At 36.4% G+C, this 23884-nt stretch overlaps 3 protein-coding genes across 7 annotated transcripts; 1 reads left to right on the top strand and 2 right to left on the bottom strand.

The window, feature by feature from the left end:
- Positions 1–1245: 1245 nt before the first annotated feature.
- On the bottom strand, positions 1246–6232 carry prox3 (prospero homeobox 3). Its single transcript, XM_027134351.2, has 5 exons — positions 5983–6232; positions 3635–5140; positions 3123–3230; positions 2617–2817; positions 1246–2527 (listed from the first exon to the last, which is right to left on the bottom strand). The coding sequence occupies exons 2-5, from the start codon at positions 5111–5113 to the stop codon at positions 2339–2341; spliced, it is 1977 nt and encodes a 658-aa protein (XP_026990152.1). The 5' UTR covers positions 5114–5140; positions 5983–6232; the 3' UTR covers positions 1246–2338.
- Positions 6233–9753: 3521 nt separating this feature from the next.
- snx15 (sorting nexin 15) lies at positions 9754–15073 on the bottom strand. Of its 4 annotated transcripts, none has more exons than XM_047817815.1 (9): positions 14732–15073; positions 14172–14207; positions 13501–13621; positions 12638–12753; positions 12209–12500; positions 11432–11578; positions 11132–11341; positions 10188–10304; positions 9754–10147 (listed from the first exon to the last, which is right to left on the bottom strand). In XM_047817815.1, the coding sequence occupies exons 1-8, from the start codon at positions 14951–14953 to the stop codon at positions 10192–10194; spliced, it is 1257 nt and encodes a 418-aa protein (XP_047673771.1). In that variant the 5' UTR covers positions 14954–15073; the 3' UTR covers positions 9754–10147; positions 10188–10191. The 4 variants fall into 4 exon arrangements, with proteins under 4 accessions (XP_047673771.1, XP_047673766.1, XP_047673761.1 ...); XM_047817810.1 differs by having other exon boundaries at positions 9754–10141; XM_047817805.1 differs by having other exon boundaries at positions 9754–10304; positions 14732–15072.
- Positions 15074–15876: 803 nt separating this feature from the next.
- Positions 15877–22217, top strand: fis1 (fission, mitochondrial 1). Of its 2 annotated transcripts, none has more exons than XM_027134461.2 (5): positions 15877–15960; positions 18724–18856; positions 19113–19189; positions 21281–21386; positions 21890–22217. In XM_027134461.2, the coding sequence occupies exons 1-5, from the start codon at positions 15916–15918 to the stop codon at positions 21988–21990; spliced, it is 462 nt and encodes a 153-aa protein (XP_026990262.1). In that variant the 5' UTR covers positions 15877–15915; the 3' UTR covers positions 21991–22217. The 2 variants fall into 2 exon arrangements, with proteins under 2 accessions (XP_026990262.1, XP_026990263.1); XM_027134462.2 differs by lacking the exon at positions 15877–15960 and adding an exon at positions 15963–15982.
- The last annotated feature ends 1667 nt before the right edge of the window (positions 22218–23884 follow it).

The raw sequence follows: 23884 nt of genomic DNA, 5'->3' as shown, positions 1-23884 counted from the left end.
GTATCTCACAAGAATATACTGATGCTCGAGCTGGTAGAATGACATGATGTTTCTTGGCTCGCGCTCTACGTCAGGCGATTACACTTATGCTCCTAATGTTCCTTATATTGTCTATAACTCTGGACTTGAAAATGATATTTTCCTAGGGCACCAGAACGACACCTCAAAATATTCTTAAAGACAACCTGAAATGAGAACTGATTTTTTACGGTGTCTAATTTGTGCACGATGTAATTTTATGCAGTACAGTAACACCATGAGGGATCCTAAAGTCTAAAGTAAATGAATCCCATTTAAATCATACATTTCACACCAGAACGTTTGGTTTATTCGGGGGAAAAGGCTACGTCATAGAATTTCATATTATATTGACATAACCTGCATCTTATCCATTTATTTATTTTCTGTACCACTTATTCTACACAGGGTGGCAGGGAACCTGGAGACTATTCCAGGGTGTTTAGGGCAAGAGGCCTGAACAGGGTGCCACCCCATGGCAGGGCACAATCACACACACAATTACACACTTTAGACAATTTAGAGATGCCAATTAGAATACAATGCATGTCCTTGAACTAGGGGAGGAAATGTTGTCCCATGTTTTTGGAAAAAGTTGAAAGGAGAACCTGAAGGAAAATCTTACAGAAATATGAAGAACATCAAATGACACAGAATTTCTCCCAAGCTTGAAACCTGGACCCTAATTTAAATAAATTGTGTATGAAATATTTTTAATGTGTTATCTTCTTTTACTGTAACTGTAACATGTTTGCAATACATCATTAAAATATTGTGCATTTAGCAGTCACGTAATTATCGTCCTTGCAGCTTTACCTACAGCTGTTCCATGAGGTTTATTTGCCTTACTTTTCTAGTGAAAACTTTTGTGCTTAGACACTCGCTTTGTAGCTAGTTATTCACTTTGTCTGGAATATTAAACTAGGTTTATGACACAAATATAATTACATCATAATCCGGTAGATTGTTCCAACAGTTCCTACTTCCAACAATATAGTACTGTATGTAGTAAAATTATCTTTGGTATAAGGAATATAAGCACAGTGGCAAAAGTTTGTTTTGGCAGCATGTGTTGACCCTGCCACCTTTCTTCTCTTTTTCTACACAAGGATATTTTTCTGATCCTTGCACAGGATATACAAAAATTTAACATGTGTAAGTGTCAAGTACACAATGGCATTTGTGTAGTTTTACATGCATGTAATACAATTTTGCTACTATAACTGCTTGGACAGTCTCACATTTTAATTACAAGTAGTACGATCACATCAAAATTCACATTTGTACACTCAATGTCAAGAAATAGCCACATAATTTCTAACATAATGACAAATAAGCAAACTGAATAAAAAATTACAATGAACCACATCAAGGGCCACGGTAGTTTTCTTGTCATTTTCTTGATAAATACATGTAAATAAGGTTTCAGCATGTTGAATAGAAAAAGCCTTTTAAATATCTTTAAATAATGCTTATAACTCTGGAACAGTATAGCCAAAATTATTCCAAGATGTCTGTCAATGACCTGTTTAGTGTTTATACATTCAAAAAGGCCATAGACTTTCTCATCATTCCTGCTATATTTATTTCTGTCTCTTAAATCTGGAAGGCAAAAAATCACCACGAATTCACTCAGATTATACAAATGGTATGTGTGACATTTTAGCAGGTATGTATATACTACAGGCCAAAGGTGCGTAAGCAAGCACACAACATGTATAATGTCTTTGCAATAATGAGCTCATATTTTAACATGCTATATTTTAAAAAGGCTGGTATTCATGGTTGTTGAATTTTAACATTCAAAACTTAACTTAACTTAAAAATTTTCTCCTAATTTAACATACCTGAATCAGTTTTTCAGGTGCGTCTGAATGTGAGCTCACCTCTGTATGATTGCAATAAAATTCCATTTTAAATGTCAAATGCAAAACCAAATGAATAGTCAGTTAGTAGAATATCACTGCATATATTTAACTAAAAGCTTTGCCTTAAAAACACATTATGGCCTGTAATTTCTTTGGGGGTAGAATCGTGCTTACTTTTGAAAAGCTTGTTTTGCTTTCAGACTTTTGGCATGTAATGTGTTTGAATAGTATCTGAACTGATTCTAATCAGGTAATAGGTGAGTGGGTGTTTATGCCAACTCCAATCCATTTGGTCAATGTGTTTGTCTATTTATCCACATTAATCCTTAAAATAGGATGTGTGTGTGTGTGTGTGTGTGTGTGTGTGTGTGTGTGTGTGTGTGTGTGTGTGTGTGTGTGTGTGTGTGTGTGTGTGTGTGTGTCTGAGAGAGTGAGCCTGCTCATGAACATCTTTAAACCATGCGGTGTGTGTCCATGGGGCAGCCTGGCAAGCGGAAGCTGTCAGGCACAGGGCTGTCGAGTTTGCAGATGATTTTGTAGATGGATTTTTTCCAGCAGGGGTCAGTATCACGTCCGCTCTGGATAGCAGTGAAGAACTCCCGTAGTGCCACTTCAGACACCTCCACAAACCTATCCGGAACCTGAAAATGTAAAAGGACATGAATAGTTACACACTTCATTACTTTCACACAAATGCAGGAAAGTCTCACACACTCAAACACACTCTGACCTGGTAGTCATTGCTCTTGTTGTAGTGCATGTTCAGAATGCGAAAGAGCTCAGAGTTTCGGCTCAGACGCAGTCCCCTCTCTCTGGCTGTGACAGGACCCTCACGAGCTGCCTGACGTGCAAAGCGCTCCATCTGAATGTAGAAGAACTCCCGGAAGTTACTAAACCACTTAATGAGCTGAGAGGTGACGCAGCGGTTAAACTATGGAGGAGAATAACAAAAAGCCAAAGTTAAATCATGACATATTAAAATGTTCTAAAGCACCACATAAGCATAGATTTCCATAGAGTTCAATCACACCGATGTGGTGTTCAATCACACCGAGGATTTAAGAAGTACTGGAAGGGACTTTTTTCAGTGGAGTATTCAAATTAAATTTTCTCTGCACATCATCAGGAGTCCCAAAAATGTATCAGTTAATTGTTCAAAATTTTTTACACTGCCTGTCATTATGTTTTGCATCAGGATTATGGTAGAATCATTTTCCCATGATGATGACAGAGCACCTTGACATCAGGGAAGTAAGTCTTGAGTGTGTTGGAGCTGGGGTAGCGTGTGTAGAAGAACATTAGCTTGGCTTTCTTCAGATGACATGGAGAAAGGCCCTCCTGAGAGTTCAGAGAGTTAAGGTAATGTGTGACACACACAATCAATCACACAATGGCACAAGATAAGTATAAAAATAGGATACTGGGAAAATAGTGGGGATACTGGGATACATAGAATATTGATATTTAACTAACCTAATGGTGAGCATTTTCATTCGGAAAAGCATCATGACAGTACTTTGTTAAACATAACAGCAATATATCAGCTATTAGCACAAATATATAATTACAGGTGAACATACATTTTCACTATATATTAGAATTGTTTAAAATCTACAAACAAAACACACCCTAATATATAAATTGACAAAAGAATTATCAATTTTTAATTTTTTCCCATTTTCAAATTATTAATATAGGGTCTTTATCTCTTTCACTTTAATACATCCTATGTATAAAAAAAAGGATATTGCCCCAGGACCAAGATAAAGAGCTGAATCTCCTCCATCAATTCCTACTCTCATCCCCTCATCTCTCCCTCTATCTCCAAGAGGTGGGTTTAACTGGCCAAGCAGAGGCAGGGGAGGGAATGAGGGGTTGTGTGAGCGAAAGTCCATGAAGGGTTCATTGTGGAGCCCGTCTTTGTGGAGCGGCATACTAGAAAGCGAACGAGTAAAGAGGTGTTGCATGGTGTAATGGAGAAGAGGTAGGGGCAGCGGAGGAGGATTTGGAGGGCAGGACTGCAGGAAGGAGTCTTTGCTCCTTGGTGGTAAGAGTGCAGAAAGATGAGGCTGGGGTAAGAGGGGTAAGCTGGAGTTAGCCTGAGGCATCAGGAGGTTCTTTTGTCTGCCTTGAATTAGGGGGTGCCTTTTCTCTTGAGCTCTCTTTGCAACCAGTGGCAGTGCTTCAGCTTGTTCTGTCATATTGACAGCCATCCCAGGCCTATGCTTCTTGTCTGGGTCTATTGCCCTACTAGTGGGAATCTCCTGTGATAGCATTGCACTGGATGGTGGTGTTTGGTTAGTTTCAGCATAGAGATGGAGAACCCTGTCAATAACTCGGGCTACTGCACTGGACAGCTCCTGCTTAAGAGCCTGGGCAAATTTTTCACTGCCACCTACATTCTCCCACTCCCCATGTACCAGACTGCAACCTAGCCACACTCCACCTCCATCAAGTTCCATGTCAAGGTCCAAATCCACAGGAGGTTCATGAAACAATTCAGAATTCTGACTCCCTGTACTTTCATGTTTTTTTTCATTAACACCCAGGGGAGGATACAACCCACTGCTGAGATGATCATCTGTTTCTCCTTCAGAGAACATCTCTGCTGTTTCATCCATCACTCCGTCATCTCCTTCTCCGCCTTTCTCTTCTTCCACATGATGTTCTCCATATACTTGCCACACTTTGCGCTGAAGCTCTAGCAGCTTCCCTCTGGTTTCCTCTAATTGGAGTTTCAGCTCACGCCGTTGCCGCTGTCTTCCCTCCCTGCTCTTCTTCCTCCGCCCTCTTTCCTCTGCACTCTTCTCTGCACTTTCCAATTGAGCTACACTCCTCCTACCTCTATGCCCGTCTCTTTCTGCTTCTGCTTCTCTTTTTACAGAACTGTCCACTCTAAGTTGCTTCACTCTGAGAAGGTCCTGACTCCAGTCACCAGAACCTCTTCTCCTATCTCCAATTCGGTACTGCGGAATTGGGGTTCCTCCTGTAGCTGATTTTCTACCAAACCTGTCCGCATCCACCTCCTGTTCCTCCTCCTGTGTTGGCATATCTGAGAATAAGCACTGTCCCTGCCGATATCCACCCCACCTCTGGGAGGCACTGTTGGGGTGCAGAAGAGGAGAAACGAGGGGGCCAGTAGAGGTTGACTCTGATGGACTGTGGTACAGATCAAAGTGGCACACCTGGGACGGCTGCTGCTGGAAAAGATCTGAAGGGCAATCCATCACCCCTCAACTCCTTAGCCTGGAATTCTGAACATTAAAATTGCTTGTGTCAGTGTTTAAAAAATGCATGTGAGCTTCTCTCTGTTATCTTTGTCAGCAACATCTCTCTCTCAACATCTCTCTCTCTCTCTCTCTCTCTCTCTCTCTCTCTCTCTCTCTCTCTCTCTCTCTCTCTGCATGTGTGCGTTATCAGCTCATGGACAGCTGTGGCCACTGTTTATTCAGATTGTTGACTCTATATCCCTCATCCTTCTCTCTCCCTTGCTTTCTTCTCTACTACACACATAGACAACGAGGAAAGGTAAATATTTTTTTAATGAGATTACTATAGTGCACCAACTATAAGTACGGTTCAAAGCTATACAGTGGACATTGTGCGTCATAATTTTACGTAAAAGTCTAAACGAAGAAAAAAATGCTTTAAATCAGACCGGTAGGTATTGCTGTCATTTTATATATTATCTTCTCAAATGTCATAGATGGCATGCGCTTATTAGAACTGAATGGCAAGCTATTTAGCAGCCAATGAGAACGAATAACCAATAATAATAATAATAATAATAATAATAATAATAATAATAATAATAATAATAATAATAATATCGTTCTGAGAGTATTTATGAACTGACCTTTTTTTTGAGTGTTATATCTATATATCTTTCAGGACAAGGTTCCTAGGCAGGGACTGAGGTCTAATAATCTGAAAGTGCATCGTGTTGGTTTACTCCTGATTCCGGCGCCGCTCACTTTACGCGCTGCTCATGTCGCACATTCAGCCACCGATAAACGCACAAAGCTATTTCTCAAGCAGATAAGCAGGTTTCATAGGTAAATAGCGTTAAGTAAAAACATTTGTAAAGATAACTCACACAACAGTAGAGGTGAAGGCGTGCCCGGCCGGTCACTTTGAACTATGATTTCCTGGTGGTGTGTATTCCTGAAGAGGCGACCGTCACCCTGTGGTCATGCAGAGCAGCAGCGCAGAAAGTGCCACCGAGTTTCCTGCTACTGCGATTCCTTCCGTTTCCCGACCGCGTTCTTACTGTCCAGTGGGCGTGAGGTGTGAGGGAGGGACTGTCCATCAGCACACACACACACACACACACACACACACACACACACACACACAGAGAGAGAGAGAGAGAGAGAGAGAGAGAGAGAGAGAGAGAGAGAGAGAGAGAGAGAGAGAGAGAGAGAGAGAGAGAGAGAGAGTTCTATTTTCTGAAACATTTATTGCGTATTTCACACTGTATTTTCAATCATTATTAGACAAAAGCAGGTTTTTAGATATGGATGAATGAGAAGCCAGTAAAAGTTGTATGTGCAGAATATATCATTTAGAACATAGTTCAGTTTGCTCATGAGATAGAGATTATTCATTGAGATGGGATTTTACCTCCAGAAAAGCAGAAATCACTCTTACAGGGTTTTGTAAAAACAGGTAAATAAATAATTATTTTGAGGGAAAAAAATCTAGACAATGATTCATTACAGTCCACACACATGGTGCATGATAAAAATTAATGACGTAATAATGTTAAAATAACCTATATGAGATAGTAATGATTCTGATTGAGTAATAAGAAATCTTAAATCTTCAGGAAAGCAAACATTATAAAAGTGCATATGGGTTATGTTTGTTTGTTTGTTTGTTTAAGTGTGAAACATGGATTTGCTGTTTGGATGGTAAACTGTTGGCATGGTTGCATTTGCCACCCATGTGGTCACACAACCCAGAGCCCGATCATCTCTCCTCGCATTCAATAAATGTCGAAGAATTTAACTTTGGTTGTCAAAGTGTCACGTCATAATAACGTCACAAAAAAACGAGTTGAGGCAGGTGCTCAATTACAAACAAGCAGGTCGAATAAACATCTCTGATTGGCTGAAATATTATGGCTCATGCATTTATATTTACCTCCAAAACTATTCAAAGTAATTCTATTATTCTGGCAAGTAAACCTCTTCTTCTTCTTCCTATGTGAATGCAGTTATGTTATCTATGCTCTTGCTTATTTTCATGCTCCAATCACTCCACACCTTTCCTCCACTTCAGGGACACCAACCAGGGGCCCACAATCACCAGTCGCCACTGTTGTTATGGAAACAAGAAAATGTGACACAAAGCCTTTTTAATAGAGAAACGACAGCCAGATCTGAGTAAAAAAACAACATTTGAATAAATTAAAAAAACAATACTGGAGCAAAGGTTAGATGAAAATAGAAAATGACACAGCACAGCACACACATGTAGGCCATATGCAGCAAAAAGGTAATGCTAAAGGAAACAAGTCAACCAATCCTTATTCCCTATAAATATTCATGTTGTGAAATATAAAAATCTAAGGTTTGTTAGATTCTCTGCTCTAACAATAAGATCAATTATCTACCCCTTATGTGTTTTAGGCTGAGGGCTGGATATGCCATTGAATGGTGACAACTGCACATAGGAAACTGAATCCTTTGAACAGGAGCCAAATGACTGACAACATCTCTGTTAAAATTTATGAGTCATTTGAACAAAGCGCAGAGAAATGCATGTTACTGTGTTTTAGCCATTTGTGCACAGCATTATAAACTCCCTGTCCTTTTCCACAGTGCGGGACATAATGAAAATGCTTCATTTGAATAAGTCATGATCAAACATATTGCAGTATGAATTCAAATGCGGCTGGAATAAAAATTTGGCAGCCAAAAGGAAAGAGAAAGAGAGCGAGAGCGAGAGAGAGAGAGAGAGAGAGAGAGAGAGAGAGAGAGAGAGAGAGAGAGAGAGAGAGAGAGAGAGAGAGAGATTGGTGAGGGTCGATGGACTGCCAAAGTGTTTGCCTATTGATTCCCTTTGCGAGAAAGTGGATGTGCACTCAAAACAAAGCCTTGGGCAAGGTGACAGAGGGGGGAGCTGGAGAGTGAGAGAGAGGTAATAGAGATGGAAACCAGAAAAAAAAGAGGATCTGACCATCATTTGTAAATAGGAATTAAATAAACAGAAGAGAAAGATGTGGCAAAATATGCATGGAACATAATAATCGCTCATCTGTCATTAGCTTATAAAATGCATTCTTTTTAAGATGAGGATATAGGGTCCTTGTATTTTGCACCACAAAGTAAGATTAATGAACCTATGCATTGTTCTCCAGGATACATAAAATAGTGTGTGAGAGAAAGATTTGATTTTGAGTTTGATGTTTTAGTGCACTTAGCAGAGCAAACTGGTTCTTTGATCTTTGACCACATGACTCCTACTGTGCTGTGAAGAACCTTACTTACTGTAATGCACTGTGGCCCTCTAGAGCTCTCACTCTGTACACACACACACACACACACACACACACACACACACACACACACACACACACACACACACACACACACAATTTTTAAACAGAAAAAAGTGTTGAATTCAATGTGTGTTTGTGTGTCACGCAATCGTTCGCCTTCTCTGATTTATACACACTAACACACACACACACACACACACACACACACACACACACACACACACACACACACACACACACACACACACACACACACACTCTAACTCACTCCGCTGCACACTCTCTCCCCAGCACTCAGGATGCAATTATCCTCTTTGGCTGGAGTGTTTTGATGGCATAATTGCTATGGACACTGACGAAAGAGAGAGAGAGATCGGCAGGAGAGAAAGAGAGAGAACGAGGGATGGGAGAGGGATGAAGAGGGGGACAGAGGCACATCGAGTGCTGACACTCTCAGCATGCTAATGCCAAAACACAGTCCACCTCCCCATTTTGTCTCTTTGTCTCTTCATCCATTTCTCTAAACATACTCTCTCTCTCCCTCTCTCTCTCTCACACACTCCGGTGCAATAACCTCTCCATTCCATTTCACATCTCTCCACTTTTACAAACACAGAAGCACAGCAAGAGACAGAAAATAACGAGTGAAAAAAAAAACATCAAGGGAGGGAGGGATTTTCCATGCATGGACAATGAAGAGATGATCCCGCTCATATTCTATTCATACCTGTGTTCTGTGGTCTGCTATCTCTTTTTCCTCATCTATTCATTCTTTATTTTGCCCTCTGCCCACAAAGGAAATGAGGGATATAATGCTTCTTATCACAGTACATGTAGCAGTAATGGACATACCCTACAATAAAATTAATAGTTTCAAGGGAAATATCATGTTCACACAGTTGATAAGTCAAGATTCTTTTAGTGTCTTTTAGATTTGCACTGGAGCTAGAGTACTACAGTGAGCGCTATATTGAAATTGTTCTATTGAAGCAATTTTTAGATAACGGTGCATCATGCAAGTCTACAGTGTCTATAAAAAACTATAGAAACCAGATCAAGTTTCAAATAACTTGTTTATTTTTGAAAATGTCTTGAAATCCATGTCATTCAGCCTGCTGACTTATGGTAACTGCTACCCATTGGCTTATTTGTTAATTATATATATATATATATATATATATATATATATATATATATATATATATATATATATATATATATATATATATAGTAAGTTCATAGTAATAGTAAAGTTTGACCATAATGCATAATGGTGACACCTGGTGGTAGTGTCAAGCAAATACACTCAGTCGCTTGTACCAACGTTTCTTGTTTACCAAAAAATCAAAGACATATTAAAAATATTTACAATAATTATTTTAAATAACAAATACATTAAAATACAAGACTGTATTATAAATATACAGTATTCTCTGAAATCATGTCATGAAAATGAAATGGCAGTCCACTGTCAGTAGTTTTGGTGAAAAGAACATAGTGTTGAGAACTCGTGCACATATCTTATGCATACACCTGTTGGGACTGTAGGTAAGGAAAAGCTTATAAGTAGATGCAGGATTAAAAAATTGAAAGTGGATGAGAGTCTGTTCATGTGTGTCATAGGTTGTTCAATGGTAACACTTGAGTTATATTTGAGAGATTTATAGCATGAGAGTGTTGCAGAGGTTTGTAAATCTTTGTGTGTGTGTGTGTATGTTTGTGTGTGTGTGTGTGTGTGTGTGTGTGTGTGTGTGTGTGTGTGTGTGTGTGTGTGTGTGTGTGTGTGTGTGTGTGTGCACGCTACGTGTTGTGCTGTTGAGTAGGAGTCTGTGAAGAGAGCAGTCGCTCTGCATGCTCGAGGCACTCAGCTACCCTCCTCTTCACTGCATCCCTTTGCTGAGGATCCACATCTCCTACAGAGCGAGGCACAAGGTGTTAGCTTGTTTTAAAATATGACAGTTAATGGTTCTCCAAATCTCCAAATCTTTTAAATAGCTCAAGCTAAATGAGAAACTTCTCCAGTTATTCAGGTATTCTAAACATGGGTTTTACATGTGACCTGACAACCTAGAAGCTTAAAGTATCAGTAAAGTTCAAATATGGCTTGGATGAAAGGGCAATGCACTATGGCTTACACATTGGCTATGATCTTTGAAAAGGTTCTACGGATCATGTTCTGTCCACAATGCTTCTTCGATTACTTCAAAGACATATGTGCTGATTTACAACATCAAACATCAGTTAGTTATTTTTTATCCTATAGTCGACAGATCATGTTTAAATCCTGGTATTATCATAGCCATCTGTAACTGACATTGTTACACAGCCCTGTGTTGCAACATAAGCACGAGTTGGTTGGCGTTGTGTCTTGAGAGAACTGATTGTAGGTGAGAAATTTGCAGGTGACTAAACTGTGGAAGAAAATGGGGGAGGGAAAAATAGCCTGTTACTCGTAACATTCATCTTAATCGAGGAAGCTTTTATATACTTGATATACTTGAAGTCTGACCAAAAGAAAAAATTTAATTATTTTTTTAATAGTCCTTACTCGGTTATACACTGATAAGATATTAAGCAAAACAGAAAAAGTATGCATTGCAGTATAATAATGTAGAAAACATTCACTTTGAACTGCTTCAGACTTGTGTCTCTAAAGCAAGGATTTATATAAAGTTAAAATCAAGTCCAAATCATTACCCTCTAATACCAGGAATCTCTTTTGCTTTTTTCTGTTCCTCACCTTGCAATCCTTTCATGAGGATTTCCACTGCTGTTCTGTACCGCATTACAGCTGTGCTGTAGTCTCCCTCTTTCTCACTCTCCTGGGCTGCAGTCATCTCGCTGGTTGCCTGGCTCACATAGTCTGCCTCCTTCCCACACTTTTCACCATCCTGAGTGGTCATTTTGAGGGACAGGAGCTCAGAGTGATCAGGAGATCCACAACCCTGATCTGAGAGACAGGATGCCAAACTAAAACATATTGCAATACTGCAGGAATAGATTACTTGGAAGTGAGAGCTGGATTAACGGTGGTAAAGACCTTCTTTAGCACATGGATCAAAGATGGCTAGGTCATTGTCTGAGAGAAGGGGTTGTGCACCATCTACAGGCTCCTCCAATACACCGTCGAAGAGTGAATCAAACTCTGATTGTTCAACTGGAGATCCAGGAGGCTCTGAACTGGGAGCTGTAATAAAATAAAACAGAGAATCAGTCAGAAATGGAACAGTCCTTCAGTATTATAATATTAGAACTAACTGATCTGAAGTAATGTGTGCAACAGTTCAACCTTACTGGTTTGTACTTATAAGTTTGTTTATAGTTAATCAATAAGCAATATCAATATCTGACATTTTCGCTTTGTGCTACGAACATTATTACAGAGATTTTGGCATTCGCAATGTATATAAAACATATGTTTCTTTAAATCCATTTCTGAAAACACCATTATAAGGAAACTAAAAGGAATGAATGATGAAATTATATATAATATATATGCATACAGCATACAATAGGACAGACAGAGAAAAGATTTATCTAGGTTTAGGTAGCTCATTTGTACAGAACTAGTTCCTCTCTGAAGACAATAAAGAAGCTAACATAACCTAAATTTCTACAGCAAGCATCTATGTGTTACGCAACGCTTGTGTCAGACCGTTTATTTTGTTTCCATTTGAAAATATTATCTGGAAATGTTCATTATTATTAGCATTATTAGCTGAGATTATGATGTAATAGGCTACAGAAACAACAATAATACATAACTTTGCTCTGGCCAGATTGAAAAAACTGCCATAAATATATCAAAGGAAAGCACCTATGGTTGGTTGGTCTGTGCAGAAATTTGCTTCTGCTTCCTCTTTCTCTATATGTATCTCTTCTACTGGGCTGATCTCCATGTTACTGAGAGCCTCCACTGCCATCTCAGGTTCACAGAGCTCCTTATCATCCAATGTAGATTCAAGTTCCTGGGTCAAGATCGGCGCCTCTCTCCCTGTCTCCTCTTCAGCTCCCAGACCAGTGTCCCCATTCGGTAATGGGATGAGAGGGGGAGGTAGAGCTGTAGAAGAAGTGATGCATTGATCTAATGGTCTTCTCACCTCTCCTCCCTGAGGAAAAAGACAATAAAATGGAATAATGACATCATTATTTTATCAAGAAGCTGATCTTTAAGCTATCAGTAAATGAGGGTGTATATGTGAAAGAGCATGTGCATCACTAGTATATATGTGCATGTGTCTCTGACCCTAAAGAATTCTTTGAGCTGAGGACTGTTGTACAATGCAGGAATGTTTGTAGTGAAGTGTAGCATAGCTTCAGCTGCATTCCTCCGCTCCTCAATCACGGCCTCATCAAACCTACCTACGAAAGACAAAGAGAGAGAAAAATGTAGTGAGAGACAAGATGAAGAAGACAGAGGAGAATGTGTGTATATACTGTGGAAAGCTAAATTTTCCTCTGTTTGTTCCATGTCCCTCAGTCCTTCTTACCCCTGGGCTGTTTGGGAGTACCAAAAAGAACCAAATGTCAACATGAAAACTACTGTTTTTGCAGCATTTATTTGTAAATATATTAAGAACCAAAATATTTTCTATTTTTGTTGAGGTTAATTCTTAATAATTATGTCCATAAAAAGATAAAATAAAACAGTTTCTGTGTGTGTTTAAGAAAAGATGATGAGAGATCTTTGGATGAGGATGAGAGATCTCTGTATCTCATTCAGAGTTAGACTTTACCATGTTATATTGGACTACAGAAGTACCTTCATCTGAAAACCTCCCAAACATGAAGTTAGCTGTTTTGAAACTCAAAATTTAAACAAATACAAACCATCCCTTCAGCTGCTCCCTCCAAAGTCACACTCACAAAATGCAACACTATGGGCTGAAGCTTGAACATCTGAATATCTGAGAATATGGCAGATTTTTTTTAATTAACAGGCAAGTAAAGATGCCTTTTTATCAATGTTTGTAAGATCCTTACTATGTCTATTCCTTCACTTCAATTTAGAGAGAATAACCAAGGATATTTTATTGAAAGCTGCCAGAAATTACAGCATTTTTCTAAGCAAATCTGATCACTGGCACATATATTGTACTTTAATCTTACCAAAGAGCTGGGCTCGGGGAAATGAGGGAAACTCTTCTTGTCTTCGGAACAGGTTCCTATGAGTGTAAGTCAGCTCTCCATGCAGCTTCTTCAACTCAGTATACCGTTTCCACACCACTACCTGCCGATGAAATCCACAAAATATTTTCAAATGAAAGAGCACTGTAATTCAAAGTCCTGCTGTCCTTCTTTACATATCAACTTACATTACAGATAAATACTCCATGATACAGTTCACAATTCACACCACAATCTTTTTGTGGACATTATTACTGCATTGATACAATAACTCTTCTAGAAACCAATCAGCTACTATCACTACCTCTATTTAAAGCTATACATTTTAAACATGTGCAATATTACCTATGTGCAATATGACTTCTGTCTAACCACTACTCTTTCTTTACACATTGTTGTTTTTGTATATACTGTATATTATATTATGTCTTTATTCTTTATATATAATTTTTGCTGCTGTAACAGAGAAATTTCTGCATTGTCTGACGAATAAAAGGAATATCTTATCTTATCTTATCTTACAAAGTCATATCATTATCAGTATTTATTAGTTCCTTTGACATCAGGTACACTTGAAAATACCGAGCCAACAAATGTCACTGGTTGGGGTTTATTATTTATTTCCCTGGTAATTAAACAAAATCATTACTCACTTCTTTCACATCCTCTGGTCTCTTCTTTGATACAAACTGTTGGAAAAGTGCAGGGACATTACATTAAGTTTCTGTCTTTGTTCATGTACTAACAGACGTTTGTGCAAAACAGTTTGAAAAGTCCTAATAAACTCCATTTCTGTCATTTAGCAGACACACTTATCCAGAGTGACTTACAATCTATTTCGATTTCTACAACTGAGCAATTGAGGGGTTAAAGAGCCTTGATAAGGGACCCAAAGCAGTGGCTTGGTGGACCTGGGATTCGAACTCATGACCTCCTGGTCAGTAATCCAACAGCCTTAACCACTAGGCTACAACATCCCATTTAAACTTATCTTATCTAATCTAAATGTATGACTATGACGAATGCAGGCACTTCTAATTTTGCCCAATGAGCTACAAGGCCAAGGGCAGTCACAGGGTTTGTCTGCAATGTTTTGTGTCACGAGATTCACAGAGGCACACAGCCAGCAAACAGCTATCATTAGCACACTGACTACACTAAAGCATTTCTTTATCATGTTTCCACTGTCATGAAGTATATGAATACATCCTACTCGAGATAGAAGACGCCACACACATACGCCAAAGACGCCGCGCATTATTCGATCAAATCCGAGAGAAATAGATGAAATAGCAGCTAAAGACTGTAGATAACTAGCCTGCAGGATACTGACCCTCGCTGTTACTTTATATTCCGTGTGCCCTTTCTCGTGTGTACGTGGCTCTGTGACGGTGAAGAAACGGTAGTATTCCTCTTTCTTAGTCTTCCTAGACATCACGTGTATCGATATTTAAGGCGATATACTGTGCAAACAACAACATTAAACTGTCTACCTCATACGCGAGGCTAGTTGTTTGTTTATTGACAGCTAGTTCCTGTTTAATGACGTGTGGCGTGATGTCATTCGAGAGGCACGACACAAACTATTTATTTTTATATAAATCTTTTCTATATATTATATAATATATATACATACACACACACACACACACACACACAAACATATATGTATATGTGTGTGTGTGTGTGTGTGTGTGTGTGTGTGTGTATAATATAATATATATATAATATAAATATAATATAATGTATAATATATATATAATATATATTATATACTCATCATCATCATTATATTATTATTATTATTGTTATTTGCTGATAATGTACAAAAATAAATAATAATAATAATAATAATAATATTCTTCAAAATGATACTTATACACACACACACGTTGAATATATATGTATATATACACACACATATTCAATACACATATTAAATTCAAAATTATTATTATTACTATTATCATTATTATTATTATAAAAATCATTTTGAAGAATATCACTTTATTCTTTATTATATCACTTTATTATTATTAGAGAACATTTAACTTGTTAATATTTCCCCCATGTTTATGACACTTTAACAAAAAGTACATCATCGTTTTAAATGTTTACTCAGAGAAATGCAAATATTACCTGTATTTAATGTGTACACAACACCGGATATGTTATTATCTCTCAGTGGAAATGTAAACACTAAATTCTTACATTATTTACTTAAAGCTCATACTAACTTATTTATATTTCAATATGCACATTTTTCCAATGTACATACAAACTGTCTGTATTATATATGTGTTCGTGTCTTTTCAATGTCACTGATTCTAAATTGATGCAATAGTGCTTCTTTCTCAGAGACTTTTATTTTGTTAGTTGTTTAGAATTTCCGGCAACATGGAAGCGGTGGTGGCTGATGTCGTAGCTCCGGAGGATTTACTGGTAACCGTTTGTTTAGAGCATGGTATTTATATCTCACGTGTGAAATTGAAGCCTTCTCTCACTTATATCACGATATACGGTCTTCACGACGGATGGGAAGAAACATGAATTATTGTGGCACATTTTTTCGTGCCAGCTAGCTGCTAGCTTGCTATACTACATCATCATATTGCGTAACAACTACAATAAGAATGGTTGTTATTATGAGTATGTTATGGTATTGTAAAGTACACGTCTAGTTATTTAATATGCTCTGTAATATTCATTATATTTAAGTGGAAATCTTGTGTTGTCACTGAATCGACTGAATATCAAACCCTGTCATTGTTTAATTAGCTTTGTTTACATACCTCTGTGTAAAAGTTAGTTAAAATTAGTTAGATGCGCTTTGCGCCTTCTATTTATCTTGAATTACTTTTGAACAGACTGTCATCACTAGTACATGTTTACACCATGTGCGTACCAGGACACCATGTGCACCATGTTTTGTTTTGTTTTGTTTTGGTGACATTTCCACAAAATCACAGTCCATTCTTAATCCTTCATGAACACATCTCCATCAGTACACACACACACACACACACACACACACACACACACACATACATTTACTGTCTTTTTGTGTGAGTTAAATTCCTTTAAAAATAATGTTCCACAGCAGTAGATATAGCGTGAATCGCTTCAGTAGCTTTAGATCATAATCAGAATCCGGTTTATTGGCCAAGTGTGTTGATGTTGACACACACAAGGAATTTGGGTCCAGCTGTTTGTGACTCTCAAAAGTACAGACATAACACTATACAAGATAATACAAATTATACAAGACAATGCAGACGATAAGATACAATATACACACAATGAGTATTAAATATGAATATAGAATATGAACGATCAGTTATGTAAATAAAGTGTGGGATTGCAAATAACAATATTGTGCAATATTATGCTTTTGTACAATATATAGCAGCAGCAGTGTGTGTAATATATACAGATGATTTGATTACTGACAGTCCTGATAATGCAGTACTTATAGATATGAAGCAGTGCATATAATTTTGGTGAGTTGTTGATCAGGGTGATTGCCTGGGAAAGAAACTGTTCCTGTGTCTGACAATTTTAGATCAATCGTGTTCCATACTTTTAGCTATAAGTATAATTTTCAATACTTTTTCTGACCTGTTTTTCTGTTATTCATCTAAAATAATGCATTTATAGCAACATTTACAGGGAAAACTGAAAGTAGTTCCATACAAACAGATAAATTGTGTTAATCTCTTTTAGGTTTTGGGGAGTTTTGCTCTTGAAATTAGGTTTATGATATGATTGTATTTTTACAATTATATTGTTCTTTTTGTGCTTGAAAGGGAAAATAACCAATATGATAAAACACAAGACTTGCCTTTACATGAGCTTCATCTGTTACTAAACATTTTATCATTTTTTCCCCTTCTGTGCACAAAATGCAGTATTGGATGAAGGAAAAGCTGTTGAAGTTTTAATATAGCTATTTGTGTTTAGCTATTTATAGCTATTTATGAACAGAAAAATAAAACTGAAATGTGCAAACTTTTACAGTGGAAATTGAAAACAAAGTGTGTGTATTAATGGCTGTGTTATGTGGGTTATTTCTTTTCTACAGTACATGAAAGTGCTGTAGAATAAGCATGAGGAACTATTGGTACAGGCAAAATATGCTCACTGTTATTAGAATAAGTAGTCTATTTAAAAGCTCAGTGTAATTAACACAAGTCAGAAGGTCTTTCTACATGTAGTATACATACCGAATGTGTGTATTTAACCCACTGAATTGAAAACAAATTTGTCTGCAATGACGTACATGTGCTCTTTACAAAAAAAGTGGCACTGAGAACTACGACATGTTGGTGTACACTGTTTTGCATATCAAGTCAAGTATACGCGGCTCTGTTTCAGCTTTGGCGTCTGTTCAAAAGTCATTAGAAGCAAAAACAAAACACCCAATTTTACTGCTGTGTGCTTCTATTAACCGTCTGTCGTCCTGGTCTTGTCAGAAGGTTGCCTTATTTAATTTTACTCCGTGATAAAATTTTCTCTGCTCATGTAGAGAAATATGTGTTATGTGGTTAGTTATTCAACTGATTTTCAACACCCTGAATAAATATAGTGTTGCTCAACCGTATTTAACCAAAGCACACTCAAAGTCTTTAGTCTGCAAGAAAAAAGGCATTTTGTAATAAAATCCTTCAAAGATTATGAAAGAAAAGAAATCATATGAGCCTTCCTTTTTAATAAACCACTCTTTACCTTCTTCCAAATTCATATTTACTATTAAAAACAAATATTATGACAAAGTTATCAGATCACTAAACATTTGACCCCAAAAGCAATTCAGTGTAAACAGTAAATCTGCACATTGAATATCACAAAGTATATCAGTCAATGGTTGGTATATTTATTCTCATATTAAGTCAGTTATTAAAAGTAAAAACAAACATCTAGATCACGGCCTAAAATTAGGTTATTTTGATAATCCATCTCATCTTATAGTTTGACCTTTATAATTTTAGAACTGGGCCAAGCAGCTTTTGCTTTTTGTTTCTGTACATAAATGTATGGAAAAACATTATATTTTCAATACCAGAAGTTGTAACAACAAATCAGTGAAATAGCTTTTACATCTCTGATAAACATTATCACACTTGTGGTCCTGACAGCAGATATACAGCAGATGTTATCATTTTTGTTGTTTCTCGTGTTGGTGATTTTGTTTTTGTTTTTTGACAGAGGTTCGAGAAAAAATACAAATCGGAACTGTCGAAGGGAGCCGTGTCTAAAGACACCAAATTTGAGTATGCATGGTGTTTGGTCAGAAGTAAATATACAAACGACATAAAGAAAGGGATTGTGCTATTGGAGGGTGAGTCCATTTATAGTTCTCACAAGTTCTTGCTTATCTATAGCATGTAACTGTTTGCATAGCAAGTAATTGTTTGAACAATATGACAGATTTCGTGATAGTTCAAAAAAGTGTATTTTCTTTATTATATTTTTAACCTGTTGCTTATTGTTAACATATAACTACTATGTTGATAGTTTCTCAGATTCTACTCAGCTAACTGTGTGTTATACTGTAAAGCTACTTCATCATTGTATGAATCTGTTCACTGTTTTAGAGCTGGTACAGAAGAGCTCAAAGGATGACCAGAGAGATTATCTGTTTTATTTGGCTGTTGCAAACTACAAACTTAAGGTGAGGTTAATGCTCTTTTTGCTATGCATGTCCTGATTTCTTATGAATTAGTCTGTTAGTTTGAATAATATATAATAGTTTTTTATTTATTTTGTGTATTTTGTTTAGTAATATTATTTATTACTTTTTTATAAGATTTGTTATTTCTGAAAGAGAATTGCTGTCAGTGTTTTCAGCTGTGTTAATGAAGCACTGTCTTAGTGTCTTGTTTAGGGTTGCAAAATTCAGGGGATTTTCATGCAGGGATATTGAGGCCATACCCCGTAATGCACCGTGCATTCCTCCATAACATACATGCAAAATCATGTTAAAGGTCCATCTTCATGAGTATTTACATCAGAATTAGAATCAGAATCAGAAGGAGCTTTATTGCCAAGTAAGCTTGCGCATACAAGGAATTTGTTTGTCATACGCATCCAGTACACAGAGACAACAACACAGAGACAATAAAAATAAGATGCGAATGAAAAGAAATAAAAATACACATATGTAAATACAAATAGACCAAAAAAAAACCTTACAAAATGAATTTGAAAAATTTGTATGTACAGTTGTGCTATAGATGATAGGACAGAATAAAATAGAATGAGAGAAAAGTATTTAGCATGTTAATTGTTAAATAAAGTTATATTTAATTCTCCCTTGTGCTTTGTCTAAGCTATTGTGCAGCAAAATTATACCGTTGTTAATGCACATACACTGACTGAGCAGACATTTAGGCTCAGTCGGTCTAAAAGCTGTCTAAAAAGACAATCAATCCCCTTAACCAGCCCCTCACCACCACACATACACACATACACACACACACACACACACACACACACACACACACACACACACAAACAGACACAAACGCACGCCGCCACCACCACCCCTTTCCAGTCTCTGACTACTACAGAAACATTGATTCCACATTGGTTTGCATTTTTTCTAGTTTGCATATATTTACTTTATTAAATATGATTTATTTATAGTATTAAAGATTATTTAGCAAATAATAAAAAATAGAAAAAATGTGTTTTTACAGTATCTAGCCAGCCAGTAAATCATATATGCTAAATGGAAGCTAGCACTATTTCATTGACTATTTATGAGGCTAACTAGCTCAAGCTGTTCTGTACTTTATCTTTTAATCCTCTCTGCTAGCCAGTTTTCTGTCATTTTACAGAAGCACAGTACTGATCATAAGTTTTGACTCATTACTATTTTTAATATTTTTGAAAGAAGTCTTTAATGATCATTGAGCCGGCATTTGATTAAAAAATACAGGACAAACTGGTTGTGAAATATTGTTATTACAATGTCTTTCTGATGTAATATACTTTAAAATATGATGTATTTCTGTGATGCAAAGCTGAATTTTTATCAGCCATTAAACCAGTCTTCAGTGTCAGATGTACCTTCAGAAATCATTCTAATATGCTGATTTCTCATAGAGTTGTTGTGATCCTCATAATTTTTTATAAGCTGTTATTTTTTTTTCAGGATTCTTTGCTTAATAGAAGTTTCAATTTTAAAATGTAAAAATATTTCACAATATTACTGCTTTTTCTTTATCTTTGATCAAATAAATCAGGCTTAAATGAGCATAAGAAACTTCTTTCAAAGTATATAAAAAAACTTTATTTGTCCAAGCCTTTAACTATTGTATATAGTATATAGAACTATTGCTCATATTTGTTTAAGCAAGCATGCTGATTAAGGTGTATTTATTCATCTAGATATTTCTATTCATTTGCAGCAATTATAAAATGTTTTTTGTTCAATTGTTCAACTAATTATTTATATATCTGTGCATTGCATTGAATAAGTGTTTTTTTTAATCTTATTCGGTAGAACTAGGCCAAAATGTTGGGGTTTTTATAAATCTTATGTTTAAGCAAAATGTTTTTATCTATGATTTTATATGATACAGTTTGTATAAATTTCTAGAAATTACAAATCAATATCCATTAGAATTAAAATTCCTCAAATATAGTTTGCATGAAAAGTTTCGGGAAATGTACCGGAAAATGTCTGCCCCTTATTGCTGAGCAATGAACACCTAACATTATGTTGTTATGTGTGGCTTTCTTTTTCTATTTTTCTCAGGATTATGAGAGAGCCCTAAAGTACGTTCGCATTTTGCTTCAGAATGAACCTGGAAATAAGCAGGCCAGTGAGTTGGAAAAACTCATCGAACAGGCACTAAAGAAAGGTAAGTGTGTGTTGTGTTGATTTTGTTTGGGTGAATGGAGGTACATTTTTTGTAAAGCAAATACTATAGATAGTAAAGATAGTAAATCACAAGGAGAAATCATAAGAGGAGAATTGTGAGGATTTGCCCGATCCACACATTATTAACGAATGATACAGGAAGTCATTATACACACGATGTGCTAGGTGCATATTGACAGGTTTCCTTATACCCTCTCCTATTCTAAAGGTCCCCTTTGGCTCAGGATCAATAAAAGATTGCCTAATTTTTACCACTTGCTCTTTATTTGAGAGAATTTTGCTTTGACCTATATAACAAACTGTATCACCTAGCAAACTGTAGGAAAGATTGATAATGGTGCACAAAGCAGCAATGTTTTAGACTTTAAGATTTCAGTATGTGATATCTTTCCTTTTATTCTAACTAGTTTAGATCATTTTATAATTGTGTGAGAGTTTTAAATTAAATAAATGAACATTTTTCCCAATTTTGTTTTTCCTCAGACGGCCTGGTTGGCATGGCTATTGTCGGAGGCATCGGCTTGGGTGTGGCAGGATTAGCAGGACTGATTGGGTTGGCTGTGGCCAAATCTGGGAAGTCCTAATAATGAAGAGAGCTTTTGTGGCTTCAAAAGAACAAGATTGGCTAATTAAACAAGAATTACTCATCTTTTCTTTGTTGATTTCTGGTCTGTTTATTTTTTCCTTTTTTTTTTTTTCTTTTTTTTTACTTGCACCAATTAATCACAGAATCACTTTTACAAAGTAGCCTCATTTTAATTTTTTTTTTTTTTTTGTGCTTATATATTAAACTCTTTGGGTGAAATATTGACATGAGTATTTTCTTTCACAAGTATTTCCATTATATTATAAATATATAATGTATAACACCGGTGTAAATGATTAGCAGGTTCTAATTATAACTAAAGTTATAATATCGTAACACCGTAATTGCATATTTATCAATTTTACTTAATGTGTATATATATATAATACAGAAATGTAATACAGAAGTTTCCATGCAACGCTGTCTTTGTTTTTTTTTATCAACGTGCCTAAGTTGTTTTAATCGTGTATATGACCGAAGTCCAAATGACTGCTCACCTAATCGCAAGGGCCGCTGTTGCTTTCTTATTATCTTTATTATGTATGGGATTTACTGTCACATTTGTTTGCTGTAACGTTTATGTGTCATGTCTGTGTGTAATCTTTAGTCTGTGTGTAAATGCTAATTAACACTGCGCAGTTTTATTGAAACAACTAAAAAGGGAACTAAAATTAGGGCTCATACAATTAAAGAGAGTAGAAGTTAAAGGATAACGTGGTCATCTTTACACGATGACAACTTGTGGTTTTACAACCGTAATGTGCCATTAACCTTTCAAAACTGCATGTGTTTTTAAAGCAGTGTGTGAGCTGCAGTGTGATCACACAATTAGTCAATGTCTAGCTCTAACACTGAGCAGAACTGATCCCACTCATTCTGATAAAACAATAAATGGGCCTTGAGAGAAAGAAATTGCTTATTGGGTTTACACACCAAAACCTTGTCTAATGGACAGCAGACCTGTGACCAGTGGTGTGGGCTGTTCTTAAATCATTGATCAATTCACCTTTCCATCATTTGGATCTGAGATCATTTTGCTAGGTCACTGGATTTTACAACAGGATAGATTACGGCTGCCATCAGTGATGTTCTTTATGTTCTGCATTGTTGTTAAACATTAACTGAAGTAAAAGTGAATGATGACTAGGTGCCTGGAAAGCACATTTCATTTCACCGTTCTTTCTCAACATTAACTCAATTTAATCAATATTTATACACTTATTTATAATGCCATATTTATACTTTGGACTTTAAATGTTAATATTTATTCAGAATCAATGTTTCTTTAACATTGTTATTTTATAATGCACTCTGTATGTACCTGTTGCTTCACATCCTTAAGAATATGCCACTCAGTTTGCCCCACAGATGCTTTCAGACAGAAACGTTAAAATATATTCAGATACATTTTATAGGTCACCTGGGTTCCTGAAAGAGACCATGAAAACGTCGCCCCCTGTGAAGTCAGCGTTTAAAACATTTGCTCTATTATTATCTTTAGTGATTAAACCCTTTCTCATGATTTTTACTTTACAGAACAATAACCTGGAGAAACTGCCTGTTTTATATGTCTGTGGAAACACTACACAAGTCAACATGTAACATTTTATAGAATATCCTTAGTGTGAAAAACCACATTGTGCTCAAACAGCAATAAAAACCAAACCCTTGTAAACATGACGGCAATAAACTTGACCTTTACAATGCAACAAAGTTAATTCCACATCAATACCAACCAAAAGACCACAAATGCTGTATTTTCAAAGGATATCAGTGTAGCACTACAAATTTGGAAGTCTAAATGCTGATCTTGGATCAGAGATCGTTTCGGTGTATTTGACCATGTTCAGTATTAAAAGATAAGAAGGATATTTAATAGCAAAAACTAATAC

This window comes from Tachysurus fulvidraco, chromosome 1 (genome assembly GCF_022655615.1).
Source record: "Tachysurus fulvidraco isolate hzauxx_2018 chromosome 1, HZAU_PFXX_2.0, whole genome shotgun sequence".
Taxonomy (NCBI): Eukaryota; Metazoa; Chordata; class Actinopteri; order Siluriformes; family Bagridae; genus Tachysurus; species Tachysurus fulvidraco.
Note: the sequence above shows the minus strand (reverse complement) of the source record. Positions and strands in the feature narration are given on the sequence as shown.